Source organism: Monodon monoceros, unplaced genomic scaffold (genome assembly GCF_005190385.1).
Source record: "Monodon monoceros isolate NGI ecotype Baffin Bay Population unplaced genomic scaffold, NGI_Narwhal_1 Super_Scaffold_19, whole genome shotgun sequence".
NCBI classification, from domain to species: Eukaryota; Metazoa; Chordata; class Mammalia; order Artiodactyla; family Monodontidae; genus Monodon; species Monodon monoceros.
Window position 1 is genome coordinate 65,626,984 of NW_021703775.1, and position 20,669 is coordinate 65,647,652.

The 20,669-nt window shown below is 49.8% G+C and overlaps 1 protein-coding gene across 2 annotated transcripts in view; it reads left to right on the top strand.

The window, feature by feature from the left end:
- Positions 1–20,669, top strand: part of ALK (ALK receptor tyrosine kinase) — a 729,733-nt gene that overhangs the window by 700,007 nt on the left and 9,057 nt on the right. For both annotated transcript variants that reach the window (XM_029231576.1, XM_029231577.1), the window contains exons 20-27: positions 507–611; positions 2,591–2,777; positions 3,467–3,557; positions 3,676–3,740; positions 5,151–5,280; positions 11,562–11,659; positions 15,629–15,721; positions 17,899–18,000. In XM_029231576.1, coding sequence (XP_029087409.1) covers positions 507–611; positions 2,591–2,777; positions 3,467–3,557; positions 3,676–3,740; positions 5,151–5,280; positions 11,562–11,659; positions 15,629–15,721; positions 17,899–18,000 — 871 coding nt within the window. The remainder of the gene's footprint in view (positions 1–506; positions 612–2,590; positions 2,778–3,466; positions 3,558–3,675; positions 3,741–5,150; positions 5,281–11,561; positions 11,660–15,628; positions 15,722–17,898; positions 18,001–20,669) is intronic.

Sequence of the window (20,669 nt, forward strand, 5' to 3'; positions counted from 1 at the left end):
TGGTGTTCCAGTTGTCAACGTCCCTTTTGAAATGCAGTGTCCAGGCCCAGGCACGGTGCCTCGGTGTGGTCGATGCCAGTGTGCACCCGGGCCCTCCCTCCCATGCGCTGGGCCCGGTGCGCTCGTGGACAGAGAATCAATTCAGCCTCTACAGTCTAACTGACCGGGACACTCTATCGCTGGGTCGTACTGAGCTTGTAGTCATCTACGGCGCCTGAATCTCTTCTACAGCCACTGCTGGCTCACCTTTCATCCTCACCCTGTCATGCACATTTGATGTTTTGGATCAATGTCCAGATTTTGATATTTATCCCTTTTACATATTCCCTCCCCACAAAAGCTACTGTTGAAAGTTGTAAAACCAGGACAAACCTGCTTCATGCCCTGGTCCTCTGAAAAGGATGGTGGTCCAGGTGTCCAAGGCCGGGGAGGGTCTTTCTGACTTGGGGCCAGCTCAGAGGAGAATCCGTGTGGTCATTGGTGCCCCGTGGGGACCTGTCTTCCAGTGTCGCCCACCCCGGAGCCCCACCTGCCACTCTCGCTGATCCTGTCCGTCGTGACCTCTGCCCTCGTGGCCGCCCTCGTCCTGGCTTTCTCCGGCATCATGATCGGTGAGTGTCCCAGAGCCCCAGCACTTCCAAAGCGGGGCAGGGAAGGCAGATCTGGCAGAAAGAAATAGCATCTCAGGCTGTGCCATGGATGCTGAGGTTTCACTCTGGGTGGGTAGTGATGAGGGCAGCCCGCGCCAAGCCAAAACAGAAGGCCCCCTCACTCCACCCCCCGGCACATCCCTGGTTCCTAGGAGCCCATGATTCTGAACCTCAGCCCTGTGCATAGCCTCCTGGTTGCTCAAGGAGGGGGCACTCTTCAGAGTGCTAAAGGTCAGCCCCACCCCAGGCCTCCCTTTCAGCTCTCATCAGACCTGGGCTTCTTCTAGTCTGGCTCGCTTCCTGTGTCACGCCTCCAGCCCGCCCTTCCCCACTCCATGCAGAGAATGCAGAGCTGGTTTCTGAGTGTTTCCAATTAGGCCAGAGAGCCAAGGGGTGCTGACCTGCAGGTCGCAGAGGGCCCTGCATGGTCCAGCCAGGCCCTTCCTGCTGGAAATGCCCGGGACAGGTGGGCAGGGACCTGAGGGGAAGCAGAAGGAAAGGCTCAGCTCCGGACAGCACTTTCAGGCCAGCCGCTCGAGGGCAGGGAATCTGGGGGGGACAGGGAGGTGGCAGCTAATGTGATCCCCACGATGCCATCCTGCAAAGGGCAGGATGACGGGAGCTAACTGGTTGCACGCTTACCACACGGTGGGTGACTGACACATTTTAGTTCACCAGACCCTCAAAGAACCCTATGATCACGGTTGGCATATTTCACAGAGGAGGAGCTGAGCGCACAGGAGTTGACTCACTTGCCCCGGCCCCGCCCTGTGAGTCACCTCCCATGGAGTCTGCCTTATATATAGAATGTTCTCACACATAGTAGTAACAGTGATAGTGGTCACTTGTACTGGGAAAGCTGTTTAGAACTTTCCAAAACCATTTCTTTCCTTTCTTTCCTCCTTTCTTTCTTCCTTCCTTCCTTCCTTCCTTTGTTTATTTTCGTGGCACTGCGCAGCTTGTGGGATCTTAGTTCCCCGATCAGGGATCGAACCCACACCCCGGCAGTGAGAGCACCATGTCCTAACCACTGGACCGCCAGGGAATTCCCTCCAAAACCATTTTATGTTGGTGAATTCATTTCATTATCACAAACCTAGGGGATGGGGAGTGGGGCTTTAAGAGACAGGGCAGGAGTTATTGTCCCTGCTTACAGAGAAGGAGACTGAGATCCAAAGAGGTCACGTGTCGCTTGTCAGTGTCACAGCTTGTAAGTAACAAAGGCAGAATTAGAACTCAGGCACCAGCTTAGACCCAGTTTAGAGACCTTTCACTCTGTGACGGTCTCCAGCTATGTGGCTTGGCGGTTCTTCAACTGTAGGAAACACAGGTGACCAAGAACCCCAGCTGTACTCTCAAATCCATTGCCATGCTTGCCTCACCCAGCGCCTGGGCAGAGCAGAGCTGCTAAGGCAGGCCCCCTCCTGGAGACATGGGACTCCTCTGACAGCCGACTTCGGATCCAGAACCTAGCAAGAGCCTTGCTGGAACTTTTTTAGACTGAATGGCCATCTAGGGTCTTTGCTCAACCTTCCCTCACCCTGTCCTTCACATGGGGTCAGACTTTCAACACAGTATGGTGGCTTCCCAGCCTTCCTGGGTTCCCTCCCAATTATCTCTCACAGGCATTTCCCCTAATAAAATCCTTGCCTGTTGAATCCTGTCTTGGGTCTGCTTCTCAGAGGACCGAAACTAATGTGCCTCTGCCCCGCATGATACAATAAATGTTTTCCATTCATATGATTTTAAGCTTTACATTTACTTTCATCTTTCAATTAGAGGTACGCTTTCACATCTGTAATCATTTTGTTCGTATGACTAAGTGTGATGGAAAGATTTAGATCCCTGTGGAGGAGCTGGAGATCCAGGAAGGCTTCCTGGAGGAGGTGGCCTGGCTGCCTGGCCCGGGCCACCTTGCGCTGACCTCCATGTGTCTGCAGTGTACCGCCGGAAGCACCAGGAGCTGCAAGCCATGCAGATGGAGCTGCAGAGCCCCGAGTACAAGCTGAGCAAGCTCCGCACCTCCACCATCATGACCGACTACAACCCCAACTACTGTTTTGCCGGCAAAACCTCCTCCATCAGTGACCTGAAGGAGGTGCCCAGGAAAAACATCACCCTCATCCGGTGAGTGCCCATCACTGTCCTGGGGGGCAGGGGTGGGGTGTGGGGGAGGCAGGGAAGGGAGAGCTCCAGGGGGCCGGATGCCATCCCTGCACCACGAATTCCTCCGGCAGCAAGAAGCCAGTAAAGCCACCCCTCGGAGCCCCCCCACCCCCCCCCCAGGGAGAGAAGGTTCAGTGTTCAGGGCCATTGGGGGGGTGTTTGCTTGTTCAACACCCCATATACACATGGGGTTGGTACAATGAGAGGAGGATTAGATGGGAGGAATGGGGCTCTCCTCAAAATCCACCCAAGTGCCCCTCCCCAGGCCTTGCTCCCCTCCCCACTCCCAGCTCCCAGAGCACCCTGTGCACGTGTCTGTCACTCATCAAGCACACTCCAGGGGGTGTCCACCAGCTGTCTATGCCCCTCACCCCCGGCCCCAGGGAGCACAAGCCTCCCTGGCAGGCTTAGCCTTAGTCCCCTCTAGGTCCCTGGCAAATATTAGAGGCTCAGTAAGTGTTCACAGAAGGAATGTCCAGCCAGTGTCCTGAATCCTGGAAACTTTCTTGCCGGGTAAAGCAATGGAGGCCCAGGACCGACGAGCAAAGCCAGACTGAGGGCATTACCCTTGAGGGTGTGCGTGACCCCCCTGGCTCCCATGTGCATCCACTAAATGTGCCCCTGTCTCATCTCGCCTTCTCTTTGAACAGGGGTCTGGGCCACGGCGCGTTTGGGGAGGTGTATGAAGGTCAGGTGTCTGGAATGCCCAACGACCCGAGCCCCCTGCAAGTGGCTGTAAAGGTAAGAGGCCTGACCTTGGCCAGGGGTCTCTGTAAGTAAGTGTGGCTCTCTGCTGAAAGCCTCTGACCTCTGCGGCTCACAGCCTCCTTCTCCTTCCCACCCTCCCTTCTGTGCCCAGACGCTGCCTGAGGTGTGTTCCGAACAGGACGAACTGGATTTCCTCATGGAAGCCCTGATCATCAGGTAACGATACAGGGAGACACCCCACACCACTGCCCCAAGCCTGTAAGGGACACGAGATGTTTCTAACAGGCACATCTCTGAGGGAAACAGGATTGTCCTGCAGCATACCCCTCCCTCTCCAACAGGAGACTCTGTAAATTCTTAGCACGTCTTACCAGAGTGGAACCAGCCCCCAGATGGCTGTCTTAGAAAAAGAATCCAATCGATAGCGCTCCACCTTCAATCCGCATCCCTGTGTCACCAACTGGTTCTTTTCCCCCTTTTCTTAAGAAACAGGCATGCTGGTTGTTGACAGTAGAAGATACAATCCTCCTCCAGGTATCTCTTCCACCAGGTGCTTCGCCAACCCCAGCTCTCAGCTCTCATGTAAAGGAAATGGGCCCCCAAGTGATAGAAGGCACCCACCCTGGTCCACCCAGCTGGCCTGACCCTTCAATTGGTGGATCTGGGGCCCCCCACTGGGAGTCTCAGTGGCCGGGACTCTGACAGCAGATGTTGGACCTTGAGATCTGGCCAGGCTCATGGCCTCCTGGTGCACTGGGGAACCTCAAACATCCTGAAGGCTGGGGCAGCCCGAGGTCTCCCCTTGACAGAAGTGGAACGAGTCCAGAGCAGCACGTGTGGTGCACTGGGTCCATAGGAGGATAGCAGCAGGCTCAGCTCCTGCTTTAAAAGTGACGTATTTTCTGACTGAGCATGTAGTATGTGATTATTGAATAAAACCTGGAAAGTAGGACAGTAGATGGAAGGAGACCCGAATCACTCCATCTCCGTACTTGGCAGTAACTAAGCAGCATTATATTTGGGTGTACAGTCACCCGGTGTGTCACCTCTGCACGCGTGCACCCATGTGGAGTTCCCTGGCCCCGCTGCCTCACGTGTCCCAATAGGATCACGTTAACAAGAAAACCCGAATCTCAGAGCCCCCATGAGGAGTCCACAGTGGGATCCGTGGCCCTCTTCCTTGTTCTCTTCCACACACGGTCACCTGGCAGGTCTCACGCAGTCCCTCGGGGAAGCAGTTCCTGCAGCTTCCGCCTGAGGCCTTCCTCTGAAAACCCAAACCCCAAACGTGAATCCTGGCCAGCAGTCCGCGCCCCAGCCTCGAAGCCCTCCTCTCCCCACCCCCGTCCCACCTGCTCACCCAAGTTCCTCCTCACCCCCTCGCCCCCAAGCAAGTTCTTTCAAGCAGGCTGAGCTCCTGCCAGACCTGCCCTCTGGTTCTCCCAGCTGCTCAGCAGCCGGATTATCCTCTGCTTAGGCCCAGCCTGGGAGCCCTGCTTCCCACATTTACAGAAAGCATTTACAAAATGTGGCTTCTGAAAGCATAAATCTGTACCCGGCTTTGCCCACTTAAGGTTTTCCCAGACTCAGCTCAGTTAAATTCGGTTACTCCCCTCTGCTCTGCAGCAAGTTCAACCACCAGAACATCGTGCGCTGTATCGGGGTGAGTCTGCAAGCCCTGCCCCGATTTATCCTGCTGGAGCTCATGGCGGGAGGAGACCTCAAGTCCTTCCTCCGAGAGACGCGCCCTCGCCCGGTGAGTGAGAATCAGCCTTTCCCAGTAGCTGTGCCAGGGGACGGAGCAGGGGGAGGAAGGAGCCAGGGTGGGCAGCCTGGGAAGCAACATACTCAGTGGGACCGAGGGAGTCGGCCCATGGGCTCGGATCTGGGGGAAAGGCGGGAGAGAGGGGACAGAAGGTGGCTGATCGCTGAGCCCAGCCCCAGGGAGCTTGTGCAAGGTTTGTGCAACAGCTTCTCCAGGCTGTATCTATTTTTGTGGCCTGCTGATTGTGGAAAACCAAAACTAGGGACAAGCACAGTGGGGGGACTTTCATGCCGGCTGTGTCACTCACTCAACCAACTGACTTGGGGCAGGTCACTCTGCATCCACCCGTTCTGAACCCCACTGTCCTCATCTCTCAAATGTGGACATCCTGACCTTGTAGTTTTACTATCAAAGTAGAGTGCTGGGGTATTTAGGAAGGTGCTGCATACATGTTATGGTTAAAGGGCTAGAGCTCGGGGGAGTGAAGAAACCTAAGTGACCCACCCACGCCCAGCCCTGCTTGGCCATTGGACAACCTGCTTAGGGCAGCCAGCCCCCTCTAACCTCAGCATCAACGTGAACTCCTCGGGCTAGGCTAGAGCATCTCGGACAGAGATATTTATAAAATACAGCACACTGGGCGAGCCCGGGGTCCAGCTGTCCACTCCTGTCACTGCCGGGCTCTTCAAGAGGCCTGGACCCTGGAAACTGGAGCAGAGCAGACCCCTGAGTTAGGACCTGACTTCCTCTGGTTGCCACTGGACTATGAGAACCACGGGGAAGACTTGTACCCTCCCCACCCCCAGGACAGCAGAGAAAGACCGACAACCGCTCTGCCACAGCAAGACCAGAGTGGAATACTCTCCGCACGAGGACCCCAAGTGGTTGCGGAAACCTCGGAAGGTCACGCCTCCTCCAGTCCACACCGTCACTCAGGCTCAGTTTAGAAACCGCATCCTTAGGAGCCTCCACACCGTTCCCGCAAGCCTCGGGGTGACCTCTCTCGGCATCTAAGAGGAATCCGCTCTAACGCCTTGAGAAGATGAGTGTATATGCACCTGAGCACACCTGGCAGGAGGAAGGGGGCTGGGGGAGGGGCAGAGAGAACTAACCCCACCTCACGGTAATCCTCGTCTGCATTATCACCCTCCTCCCCGGAGTTTTCACGTTTCTCACAACCACCCTATGAAGTAGATGGTACAGATCTCACCCCATTCTGGAGACGGGAAAACAGCGGCTCAGGGTGGTCATGTGACTTGCCGAGGTGCACAGGAAGTGAAAGAGCTGGGGCTAGAGCTCAGGTCTGGTGGATCCTGATTCCATGCTCTCTCCAGCCTGCTGTGCTGTTTATCCAGATGGTCCCCTTCGAGAAGCCCTGAGTGCCAAGTTGAGGGGGGGGGGTTGTTCAGAGCAAATGCCGCCAGCTATGCAGGCATCTCTGCCAGGTCTGGGCACCAGCCTTGGCTTTCCCACCAGCACCCAGCAAGGCCGAGCGGTGCTGGGAAGCAGTGCCTCTGGCAGACGTCAAACAGGGAACACATGGTATCACACTTTGGGCAGAGGCATAGCTCTGGCTTTCCCACTGGAGATTCCTGGGGCTTGAGGACAAGAAAGTATTGTGACCTCCTTGTAAAGGGAATCTGGGAACCCTTCACTTGGCAAGTCCGAGGACTTGCAGGCAAAGGTATCTCTCTCCCTTGATGATGAAAGAGGATTTGAATGTTGTCTCAAAGAACGAAGCACCAGCAAGGAAAAGCAGGTCGCTGATATCTCCCACCACCTCCAGCCCCAGTGCCACCCCAAGGAGGCTCAGAGCAGGAGCGTGCTGCCGAGTTCCGACCTCTAGCTGCAGGCACCACCCGAGGGATGCCCACAGCCAGCAGAAGGTCGACTCCGCTTGGGAGAGCCGCTTCTAAGGGTTGGGATCCCCCCCACCAAATCTGCCCGTTAACCCTTGACCCTGCTCTTCTGTGTGGCTCTCCCTGCCAACCGTGCCCCCAGGTCTTGGTAGCACCCCAGTCCTCCTCCTTACCGCTTTACACACCCACTCGTCTCAGGTGAGCTGGTCGTTCCTGAGGTACTGCCCACGATGGGTGATTTAAAACGTCGGATCACAGCCTCCAGAGTGACCCCGTGCAAATGTGTTTGTAGCAGCAACTTCCGGCCGTGGGTGGAAGGGGTGGAGAGGTGGGGAGGAGGTTGCTAGGTGTCCTGCATGATTCTCAGAACCACAAAATCCAGCTTAGTGGAGTGGGGGTCAGGTTGACTGTGAGAAAGGAGTGCGATTTAGAAGTGGACCCGAGGGGGTTAATATCAGCAAATCCTACACGTGATGAAGAAGGGAGGGGCTGGCTGATGGACATCAGGGCCGGAGAGATACACGCCCTGAGGAGAGGGTGGGCAGAGTCGTGCCTCCAGCCTGTGGAGCTCACTGGATTCAAAGGCCTGAAGTCCACCTGATTCATTTGTTTGAAGTCCTTGAGTCTCCGGGCTTACCTGATGATGACCTGATGTGCGCAGGCACCCGGCTGGGCACTCAGAGTCACACGAGCACTCTGTACTCACTTCCTGCCATCCCCGGGGCTCAGTGGCTCCATGGACCATCAGGATAGAAGGACATGAAGTAATGATGGATATACAGACTCAGAAGACAGAACGGGTACCTGGGCCAACCATGTCTATCATGGAAATGAAATTCATTTGTACAGAGGAAAACATCATTTGGTCCCAGGACCCCACCTCCTCAAGAAGGAAGGACCCTTTTAATGTCAAAATAACTTTGCAGATGCTCTCTTTGTTGAACAAGTTTTTATTGAGGGTTTAGTATATGCCAGATGTAGGCTAGTAGCTGTCTTTTGTTTGTTTGTTTGTTTGTTTTGTTTTTTTTGTTTTTTTTTGTGGTACACGGGCCTCTCACTGTTGTGGCCTCTCCCATTGCGGAGCACAGGCTCCGGACGCGCAGGCTCAGCGGCCATGGCTCACGGGCCCAGCCGCTCCGCGGCATGTGGGATCTTCCCGGACCGGGGCACGAACCCGTGTCCCCTGCATCGGCAGGCGGACTCTCAACCACTGCGCCACCAGGGAAGCCCCTAGTAGCTGTCTTTTAATATCAGTTGATTCAGTCAATAATGACAAAGACCATTAAGGAGTCAGTAATCTCTTTATTCAAGGTGGCGGTCATTGACCGCTATAGTGTCTATAGCTGTTTGGAACATGGTAATCCTGTAGGTAATGGCTCTAGAGAAGAGGCTCAGTACAAGATGGCTTCTTGGATGTCAGAGGTGAACAGCACAGAGGTGAGAACCTCTGATTGCAACTAATGCTTAGGTTTTCATCTTTGGCTTCAACTTTGCCAAATACCAATGCCGCCTCCAAAATGCGTGGAGGGGTATTTTCTCGGCCATGTCAGGAGCCAGGAATATGAGGGCCCAGCACCATTCACATCTCATCACTTTTCAAAATGGATTTTTGCCACGTTTAATATTTTGTGTCCCCTGTCTGCATTCTTTGCTTTTTCCTTTCATCTTTCCCTCTTACCCTCATATGTGTCAATTTTAAAATATATCCCTAGTCTGTTTTTCACTTGGTGAAACAGTTCCTCCCCCATGTCCTGTGACCCTTCATCTCTAAGTGCAGAAGCTACTTAGGGAAGGAACAGATATCAATATTATTCTGTCTTTTATTAGTGTATACATTATCCTTTGGAAATAGCCCCTCAGAAACTGCGAGCAAAGAAATTATTCCACTTCAGTGGGCCTCTTTTCTCCCGTGTAAAAGTAGGATATTGGTCAAAACAGTGTCCCTGAAGGGAACTCTGGTACCCTGAGGTGCTACACACTCACACACATGCTCAAAAGCATTCCTTGGTCAAGCAAATATCAGAGCCACGCACACTCCTCTCTTACTGATTCTCAACACACATTAGCGTATAGCAAAGACTCTGATAATTTCTGTGATAAAGGAGCCTATTTAACCCAGGAATTCCCATGCCTGTTTGATTGAATTCCATCCCACAGCCTGCTTTGGGAAATACTGGACAAAATTCTCTCTGAGTACTGGGCAGGCTACACCCATAACCATGACTGCCCGAGTTGCCAAAGGAAGTGCCGCCTTCAGTGGCAAATAGGGGGAAGAAACCCTGGTTCCAAGTCCTTCTTTGCCCAGGATGGATAGAAATGACACTGAGCACACCGCCTACACTCTGCACTGCTAGTTTTAAGTACAGGTTTTGCCACAGCATCCACGCCTCCCCCACCGCGTGCGCGCGCGCGCACACACACACACACGCCCATGGGCTACCGACTGTCTGCTCTGTTCAGACTGATTAGCGGTGCAGTTAATTTGCTCTGAGCAGCCAGAGACAGGGAGCCCACATAATCCCGGCCCGTGGGCTAATGCATGGGAGGATTTAGTCCGTGCAGCACACCAGACTCATGCAGCATTTGAGACGTCATCGGTCCCTGCATCCTGAGTGACACCCGGGGGCTGGACCGGGTCCTCTTTGGCAGGAACAGAAAAAGCAATTTGAAAGAACGGGAGAGAAAGGATTGTTCTAATACTATAGCAAGATGGGTGCATATTCCCCTTGGAAATATATTACTTTCCTTTTCCCCAGGAAAAGGGAACTGTCTCTCACAGTGCCCAGTACTTCTCAGCCTGACAAGGTCCCGGGAGCAGCCCCCTCCATAACCGCAGAGCCCTCTGTGAGGCACTCACTCTGTACCTCTGACTGTAGGTGCTCTTAACAATCCAGTGAGGCCAAGAGTGTCATGCTGATTTCACAGACCAGGACACGGTGGCTTGGACAGAGGCAAAGCGGTCAGCCCCAGCTCACACAGCCAATAAGGGACGAGCAGGATGAAGCCCAGCTCAGCTCAACCGAGCACCGAAATGTGCCCTCACGGCATCTGTGTGCTGCATCCGTATTCACTTGGGTACCGTGCGCTGCGCCCGTGGCTACTCCGGCCCTTCTTGGACACACTCTCCCGAGAAACTCAGTTTTAACACCTAGGATCCTACTTCCCCCAACCCAGATCCTTAAAGCCCAGTTCAGGGCAGTTTCGGCTCCACCCTGTTGACTGTGTGACCTGAGCCTCTCTGAGCCCTCAGCCCTCGCATCTTTAATACAGAGGTAACCTCTCTTCCCTACCGACCACACGGGATGTTGCATCAAAGGAGATCATGTCCTGGGACTTGCTCTGTTTCATGTAAGGCACTGCCCAATGGTCCATGGGCAGAGACTATGCCCCTCCCTGAGTCGTCCCCCCCAGAATTGAAGCATATGCCCTAGACAAACGCCTCTCTGCCTCCAGACCCCTGCTGTCTCTCCAAGGAGTCCCGGGGAGGCCCTGGTCTGTGGCCGGCATCTGGGTAAACCCTAGTTCCGCTGTAATCAACCAACGAACCCCCTTGTTCACTGAACCACATCAGCGAGCTAAGGGTCGTGTTGGAGACCACGGAAGTGGACGCTGAGGGCCCTGCCTCAGGTGCCTCGAGGTTTCCTTGGGGACATGGTAAGATAGGCACAGAAGAGCGCAGTGAATGTGACACTGCATGACGACATGTTGCTGCAGACTCGGGGGTTTAGGAATTTAAAAGACACCAAGGAGGGCATAGCCCTCAGAAAAGACTTCCCGGGGCTCCACCAGGCTGTGGGGAGGCAAAGGCGGGGTGCATCTCGGGGGCAGCGGGGGTGAGGGGACAGCAGCAACTTTTGCACAAAAGAGAATCATGCAGAAAAGCCGGAGATGGCTCTTCAGCTGCCCATCATTTTCTGGAAGCTTTCCTTTTTCAATCCACTTCAGGTCTAGGTCTTCAGGAAGAAAATTAATTTTTTTTAATATTTTTAAGCATTTAACTAGAGCATTTCTAAAACAATATTAGCCCCCTTTATTTCCCCACAGGCCTGTTTGTACGTTTGGGGGATCCAAATGTTTATGAAGATTGAGGTGGAAGAATGGGCAGAAAAAATGCAAAGGGACAGGACGTCTGCCAGTCCCGGTTCCTGTGGTTTAGGGCTCCAACCCCACTCACCTGGGAGCTGCGACCCTGTAAATGTTGCGCCCACCTGCAGAGATGGAGTCTTTGGTCTGGGCTGAGGCCCAGGCATCTGCATTTTTTTAAGCCACCAGGTGATTTCGAATGTGCAGCCAGGGCTGAGACCCCGGGGGTGGCGCACCTGTGTGGCCTCCTAGCAAAGCATGGAAGTGAGCGTTTCAGATCTTCTCTCCCCCAAGAGCTTCTCATCAGCTGGTCACTTCTGTCTGCCACAGAATCAGCCCTCCTCCCTGGCCATGCTGGACCTCCTGCACGTGGCTCGGGACATCGCCTGTGGCTGCCAGTATCTAGAGGAAAATCACTTCATCCACCGGTGAGTCTAAGTGGCCTTGCTCCACCCCCACCTTCTGTATGCTTCCCCACATGTCTCAGGGGCCCAGGTCGCGCCTTCAGAGCAGAGCAGTAGGTCTCTCTCCAAAGCTGTCTGGATGGCTCAGCTTTGTCTTTAAGATGGTTATCACTCTACCAGGGCTTCATCTGGCCCATATGTAAAGTGGGATCATAAGACATCCATACCGGCACTGGAGACCCAGATGAGCTATACCTGACCCCCTGCAGGGACTCCTGCCTGTGTCGAGTCCTAGATCATGTGAACGTTTCCATATCTAGAAAACTGGGCTCCTTAAGGGAAGTTTAAGGAGTTTATATTTTCACATATCTGACTATGAGTAACTCGAAGGCAAGGACCCTGTTTTATTCATCTTCGTATCACTGGCACATAGTGGGGCAAAATAAATGTTTATTGGATAAATTATTTTTTTCTAAAATACTCTGAAATGAAAAATAATGATTATTTTCTCCACCTCTGTACTTCATTTCTTCTACTCTACCCCTTGTGTTTAAATGGTGTTTGCATTGGTACATCAAGTCCATGTGTAATGCTATAGACATGAGAGATGACACGTATTTCTTTCCATGTGTCCATTGATGGCTCTCTCAGCAGACAGCTTGATTCTGAAACCTGAAAAGTCAAATAGATTGTTAGGCTCTTTGCAAAGCTCTTCCTAACCATTTGCTTCTAATTTAGTAAATAACAACCTGGTGAACTAATAAACATTCATTAACCCATCCAAGAGTATAAGACATGTTCCTAATAATTAGAATATGTAATACAACGTAGAAAATGAGAGAATATGTATGAGTTTAGGAATAGAAAAGCGTGTAGGTAGATAACAAGCTATGCTTCCTGCCCTAATAAAAATGGAGAAGTTGAAGGTCAAGAAATACACTGGCCTAGCTTCCCAGAACCATTCCTGAAACAAGGCGAGACGCTCACATCGGCTCATCCTTTGACTGTCACGTCATCACTTTGATCTTCAGATCTTCCTGTTGATTTTCAGCCTTTCCAACTTGCAGATCATTGTGTTTGATAGAAATAACAGAAGTAAAAGAGAAGCCAGGCTCCGTTCTTTCTGTTCTCCTCCAACCCTGCCATTGTTATTCTTGCCCTTTTTAATGTTACACAACTTTCCATAAATCTCAGCTCTGGCCTTTATTGTTGTTCAGACATGACAAGGTTGTACTCTTCCTGGAATTAGTCCTTGGCTAGAGCCATCTTGCCATCTTTTGTCCACGTCCTCTAAATCTGGGCTCATCTGAGAGCAGCATGTGCTGTCACCTTGGTGACTTCAGATCTCTCCCTTCACTTCTCCCTGAGGTCGTTTCTGCCTTTAAAACAAACAAACAAACAAAAAGATTTATTTATTATTTTATTTATTTTTGGCTGCTTCGGGTCTTAGTTGCGGCACGTGGGATCCTCGTTGAGGCATGCGGGCTCTTCGTTGCTGCGCACGGGCTTCTCTCTAGTTGTGGCGTGCAGGTTTTTTCTCTCTCTAGTTGTGTCGCACGGGTTCCAGAGCACGTGGGCTCTGTAGTTTGTGGCATGCAGGTTCTCTAGTTGAGGCATGCGAGCTCAGTAGTTGTGGTGCACGGGTTCAGTTGCCCCGCGGCATGTGGGATCTTAGTTCCCTGACCAGGGATCAAACCTGCATCCCCTGCATTGGAAGGTGGATTCTTTACCACTGGACCACCAGGGAAGTCCCCATTTCTGCCTTTTTATCTCCACTCCCACATTAGTCACCAAGCATCCAGATTCTCTGACTGAGGGATCATATCCATCTTTCCTCTGACGTTTTGAAATCTGCTTTCCTAGAGGCATGATAACATGTTGACTATATCCAGTGCTGTTATTACAGATAATAAGATAACAGGATCATATTCTCTTAAGATTCTTATGGCCTTCATATCTGTAAATAGTTACTGAAGGTCAGAATTAGATCCCAGAGTAACAGTTTGTTGCTCCTTTTATCTTTTTTGAGAAATGAAATTGTCAAAGATTGAATCAATAATGTATCAGATGATCTGCTTTATAAGCAAAGGGTGACTATTAGCAGAAATTATCCATCTCGATCAAAGCTGTCTTCTGAGGTAATTGGTTTGAAGAAAGCATCTTTTACATCTTCTAACTGGCTTGAGGTCTGTGGCACACTCCCCCAAGAGCTTTACCTTAATTCTCTTTCCTCCACCCAGTGTCCGCCTTAAGATTCGCAGACTCCCATGCAACCACACCTGCTGAATTCAGAGTGGAACTCCCTCACCAGATCCACATGCTTCCATTTTTCTATTAGATCTCTTTCCTTTGGACACGCTTTATTGCCATTTCAATAAATATGTGTCATTCTACCAATTCTTGGTGTGTTCTATGGTGTTACATTTACTTTCCTGCCATTAGATTCAAGATCAATTTTTTAAGCAACCATTCCCTGCACATCAATGGAAAGACCTTTCTGGATCCATAAATATTGCTCCTGGTCTATTTCACTATATTTCTCTTGAGAAGCAGTGGCTATATCTCTTACTATTTTTTTCTTCTTTTTGATGTCATATATGTTATGCTTTTATGGTTGCCTTAGGGCATTTTATGCACCATTGCTCCTCGAAATTCAACTTAAACCTTCTGGATCAGGGCAGTGGCATTAATGACATCCATCTCCCACCCTGACCCATTGTTCTGATCTCCTAAGCCATGAGGCCCTATCCAGAACCTATTTTTAATACTATCCAGTTGTTTATTCTCCATGTCCTTCTTTCTCAGCCAAAGGTCAGAACCTTCATGAAACCAACTGAAAATGTAAAAACACCACCTGTTCCCCCCAAGGAGTACTTTTTTTTTTTTTTCCCCATCCAGGACTTTAATGTTATTAGAAACCCATTCCAGACTTCTTCTGGCTGCATCCTTAATCCCCACATGCATGTCAAGAATGGGTTAGCGGGGCTTCCCTGGTGGCGCAGTGGTTGAGAGTCCGCCTGCCGATGCAGGGGACACGGGTTCGTGCCCCGGTCCGGGAGGATCCCACGTGCCGCGGAGCAGCTGGGCCTGTGAGTCACGGCCGCTGAGCCTGCGCGTCCGGAGCCTGTGCTCTGCAACGGGAGAGGCCACAACAGTGAGAGGCCCGCGTACCATTAAAAAAAAAAAAAAAAGAAAAGAAAAAGAATGGGTTAGCAGTCAGTGAGTAGAAGTTGATGAATCTTGGAAAGCTTCTGATCAAGGCTTACAGGTGTGCTATGGGAGAATAGGCCATCTGGAGAATAACAACTAAGAAGACAAGATAACTTTCTAACTTGAAAGAAGCGATTCTTTGGCCACATAGCTATGATGCATACAGCTTAGCAAAGGCTTTAGATAAAATCACAGATGTAAAAACCATAATGGCTTATTAAAAAATAAAACTAGAAATATTTGGGAATACTTTGACCTACTTGCATCTGGTCATGGAAATTATGCTGTTCCAGAATACTCCTTCATCCAACCAGCAAAAACCAACCAGCAATCTGTACAGAACAATAGCCTACAGCCAAACGCGTTTCTTATGTCCCTCTGTTATCTTCTCTTAGCTTAAGTGTTTTTGATAAAATAAGGATAATAATAGCACCTTGTGTCTTACAGAGTTGTGAGAATTAGATATGAAGCACATAGAACAATGCTTAAGTACACAGTAAAAGGCCAATCACTTTTCTAGTTCCTATTATAGTTATTTTCATTATTATTATCCCATTAAACATTTCAATCATCTCCCCAAATCATTTTCCATTTCCCTGTTAGTTCTGAGACCTAGAATTGCTTAGCTATTTCTTTCATACTGAAGTATAATGTAGAAAGGAACTATAGGGAAGAAAAGAGAACCTTCAGATTGGAGGTGAAAATCCTTGTGCTGAGTATTATACATTTATCTTTTCAAGAATAAAATTAGGAAATGCATTTTCTCATTTTTTTTCTTCCCAGGGACATTGCTGCCAGGAACTGCCTCTTGACCTGTCCAGGCCCTGGAAGGGTGGCCAAGATCGGAGACTTCGGAATGGCTCGAGACATCTACAGGTGAGTACAGACTGCCATCGCCCATCAGAGCTCACCTCCTCAGCTTAACCCCCTCAAGAGAGTGTGACAAGGCTGCTTGTGCCCTAAAGCATCTCTGGTGCCTTGTCAACTTGCCACCTAAAATGTCATTAAGTTCCTTTTCAGGACATGGGAAGCCTTAATCATTGCTCATGCCTGAAGGGCTAATTCAAGGATCACACTGCCTGCGATAATTGACACTAAGCTGTTAATTAGATTGTCTTTCTCGTTCCAACTCTATAGTCCTAACATGTTCTGAGACACAGAATAACCTGGATACTTGATATGGAAAACGTTTCTAAGTAAACTTTAAGTTACTTAACCCCTTTCCTCAATACTCAGGAATTCTAAACAGGCTTAGCTTCCATCACCCCAGGCAAGAGCACCTTAGAACTGACAGGAAACTGGGCCCAGCTCATCGCTCTTCTTTTCTCACACCAGGAGACACAGGAGTGTATTTAAAGCCCATAGGTACTTAGCTCAGCTTCATTTCTTTTCCCCTGTCATATTCTTAAGGCTACATTAAAAAACAAAGTAAATTTTAATTTAAAAAAATACTCTATTATACTTTATCCCACTCTTCTCTTCCCAACCCCTAGTTTCTTGCCCCCTGCCCTGCAGTGGAAGCGCAGAGTCCTAACCACTGAACTGCCAGGGAATTCCCGTTTCTTCTTTGTCTAATTATTTACAGCAGTGACTCACTCCATTAGCTGAGCAAGTGACTCCCTTGCATGGTCACTAATTACACCTTCCCTAATCTGGAGGTAGAGTGAGGAGGGATGGTCATGTAGACCTTTCAGTCTTTGGAGAATAAGGGAGACGCTGAAGGCCTCCCACGGAACTGGTAAACAATCTCCGTGGGGTAAGAATGCCGATGGCATCCTGTTACCACAGGACAGCAGTACCTAGGAAATTAGGAGTTAGCAATGTTTTCAGCTACGGTCATCTACCACTGGTATCCACCATATACCCTGCTAATGCTCCACGTCACCCTCTTCTATCACCCAGAGTCTCAGCATTCCTTCCCCTCCTGTCTCAGAGCACCCTGGGAGAGCCTGTGCTCTAAGACACAAATGTTGCAGTGAGACTTAGCGAGTCACATGATCTGGCCCTTCCTCTCCATCCTCAGCACCGACAGTTCCCCAGCTCTAGGCTTCACCGCCCAGCTTCCCTACAGCTCCGGCTTCCCACAGGCACCGCACGACGCCACATGTCAGGAATAATCTTCCTCGAGAGCCGCTTTGCCGTTCCAGCTCCAACGGCGCCCCCAAGAAACTTCTCCTATACCCCCGCTTTGGGTAGAACAAATGCATTCTTCATTGGTCACCGAGCTTCGTACATACCTACATCATCACATGTGTTGTTCTTACCGCAGTTGATTCTGTTTCTTCCACTAAACCATACCTTGGAAGAGAGAGTCTATGACTTATTTGTGTCCTCAGCACGTGGCAGAACACCTGACACATACTAAGTACTCAGTTCATGTTTATTGGAGTAATTAATTAATCTAGGCAGCTGGTGGGGAGCCACCTCCCATAACACACCAGGCATGGGAGCACAGTGGTATGAATTCAGTTATTAGTTTTTATCAGTCAGTTGCATTAACGACATCAGTGACAAAAACTAGTGAGCCACCTCATGCCATGGAAGGCAGGTGCTCTTCTGGGGGCTCTGCTATGGCACGCAGCTTCCCGCCCGCTGCCTAGAGGGTTCCATGTCGAGCACCTGTATTGAATTAGATGCTGTGTGAGTGCCGAGGAGGATCCAGAGTAGGACACCAGCCCTGCCCTCAATTCTCCCATTTGGGATCTCGCATTACCGTGGATCATCGAGAACAGTACTTATAAGGTTGGAGTAATGTTATGCGTTGTGAGTTGTAATAAACAAAACCCATCGGGGAACTCTAACTACCTGCCAGTGGGTATTTTTAGTCATTGCGTAGCTCTTTCCTTTCACACCTGCAGTGGGCTGTTCTGTCTCCTGTGAGGTGACACTAAGGTTGTTAACTAGGTGATCTGTGTCCCCTGCTCCCCTCCTGAACCACAAGCGCCCCTTGTTAATTTCAGTCCGTCAACCCGTAGATGTTGTTGCCACTCTCTCAAGGTACCTGGCTCAGAGCCATTTCCAGAACCAAGTCCGCTTATCTCTTCTCCCTGCAGAGCGAGCTACTACCGAAAGGGAGGCTGTGCGATGCTGCCGGTCAAATGGATGCCCCCGGAGGCCTTCATGGAAGGAATATTTACTTCTAAAACAGACACGTGGTGAGTCTTTCTGCTGCCCTCCTCCAGGTCCCACCGTGGGCCTTAAGGTAGAGCTCGTGAGCCAAATGATCCCACACTCTCGTGGGGAAGGGTAAGAAGAATCAACATACCTGTCCTACGGGAGCTCTCAGAGGTTGGCGTACATCGAGCATCGGAACCACCGGAAAGGCTTTGGTAAAACACAGGTAAACACTGGGCCCCACCCTGAGAGCTTAGCATTCAGAAGGTCCGAGGTGGCTGAGAAGTTACATTTCTAACAAGTTCCCAGTCAATGCTGACGCTGCAGGCTGGGGGACCACACACTGAGAGCCACACATAATAACGAAGTTAGATTTATTCCCGGAATGCAACATTGAGTTAAGACTAGAAAAATTGATCAGTGAAACTCTCCACATTGACAGAATCATGGAGAAAAGGAAATAATTATCAGCACAAAAGTGCTGCAGGTGATGGTGGTGGTGAGACCCCTTCTACAGCTAAAAATCAGTTTGGGAAACACTGCACATTAGATCTCCAGAACTTATTCATCCCGCATAACTGAGACCTTGTGCTCCTTGACCAACATCTTCCCCTTCCCCTCCCCTCAGCCCCTGGCAACCACCATTCTACTCTCCGCTTCCATGGTTCCACTTATGAGTGTTTGTCTTTCTGTGTCTGACTTATTTCACTTAGCATACTGTCCTCCAGGTTCATCCATGTTGTTGCAAATGGCAAATTTCCTTCTTGTTTATGGCTGAATAATATTCTATGGTTTATATACATGCCACATTTTCTTTATCCATTTATCCATCAATCAATATTTAGGTTGTTTCCATATCTTGGCTATTGTGAATAATGCTTCAGCGAACGTGGGAGTGCAGATACCTCTTCAAGATACTGATTTTATTTCTTTTGGATGTATACCCAGAAGTGGGATTGCTAGATCTTTAGTTCTATTTTTAATTTCTTGAGGAATCTCCATACTGTTTTACATAATTCCTGTAAGAGCAACACATAATTTTTTAAATGGAAAATTGAACCTGTGCTCCCTCCCAAAATACACACACACACACACACACACACACACACAACACACACACACACACACACACACACACACACTCTACAAGGGAGTCTTTTTAGTTGCATAAAAATCCACAAGGTCAAAGACAACAACAATGACAAAATTTGGGAAACTGGAAAGTTTACAGACAAGTGGTCTCTTACTTAGAAAACTAGGAAGTTGATATCTAGGGCCATCCAGAAGCAGCCTGGTTCACTCTGCCTGATCAGGAGCCCCAGAAAGGCCCAGGAATGGAAGGTGCCAGCACCTCTGAAAGTAGAGGTGCAGCAGAGAGGAAAATGAGTTACAGATCTGTTTAAAAAGTAACTAGATCATTCCCTCACCCCATCCCTCCTCTACCATCACACAGGGCTGGGGTTCCCTCTCTGAAGAGGTTGAACTAAAGTCTTTCCAGCCTTGGGGACATCAGACATCAGCAATTCTCTCCTATAAGCATGCATATATATATATATATTTTTTTAAGTCTACCTACTTAAAGGTGTAATGCCCCCTCCGTCCCCTCAGTGCCAAGAACACGGCAGCTAGGCAGAAGGCGATGAGGAGATTCTTGAAGGAGGGACTGACCAATGAAGTGAAAAATTTGAGACACCACAAGTGCTAGTGGGCTGAATAATGGCCATCCAAAGGTATCAGGCCCTCATCCCAGAAACCTGCCATTGTTCCCTTATAAGAAAAAAGGAGTCTGCAGATGTGATTGAGGATCTTGAAGTGAGACAGTTATCCTGGATTATCCAGTGGGCCCTAAATGCCATCACAAGTGGCATGAGAGGCAGAGGGAAGTTTCATACACACAGGACAGAGGCAGAGGTTGAAGAGATGTGGCCACAAGCCAAGGAATTCCAGCATCCACCAGAAGCCGGAAGAGGCAAGGAACAGTTCTACTCTAGAGCCTCTGGAGGGAGCGTGGCCCCACAGTCACCTTGCTTTCAGCCCACGGGACTGGTTTCAGACATCCACCCTTTGGAACTGTGAGAGAATAAACTTGTGTTGCTTTAAGCCACCAAGTTTGTGGTACTTTGTTACAGCAGCCAGGAAACTAATGCACCTCGTGAAACAAGCGAGCCAGTTTGCCCACCAGTTGACAAGCCTCATCTACGTAGAGCTTCCCATCAGCTTTGTCATGTCCCAGTCTTAATACATGAACAGACAGCCAAGAATCAACAAGCGCTTGAGAAAAGATTCTAATCTGAAGGAAACAAACATATAAAAAGGAACTTGGAGGAAGAAGAATGCAGAAAGCTTAGGAAAACTTTTAAAAACAATATCCTCGAAAGTTATATTATTGCAACCATAATCTAAAGACAAAAGATTATTTTAAACAATGTTTTTAGGGAAAAAAAATTCCTGGATATAAAAATATGATGAGAGAGCCCTCCAACGAGATGGAGCATTATTAGTTCCCTGGAGCCCATGTGGGCAGCACACGGCAGCATCCTTTCAAAGAGCACAGGGAGGGAAAAGCAGGGAGAAGAAAGAAACTTGGCAAACACTACCTCAGCCAGGCGATCAAGGTCAACATTAACAGTGACAGATCATGTTGATAGCAAGTACCTTCACCTGATATGATGAAATGGCAATTAACCTCTGTGGTCTTTCTCCCAAAACC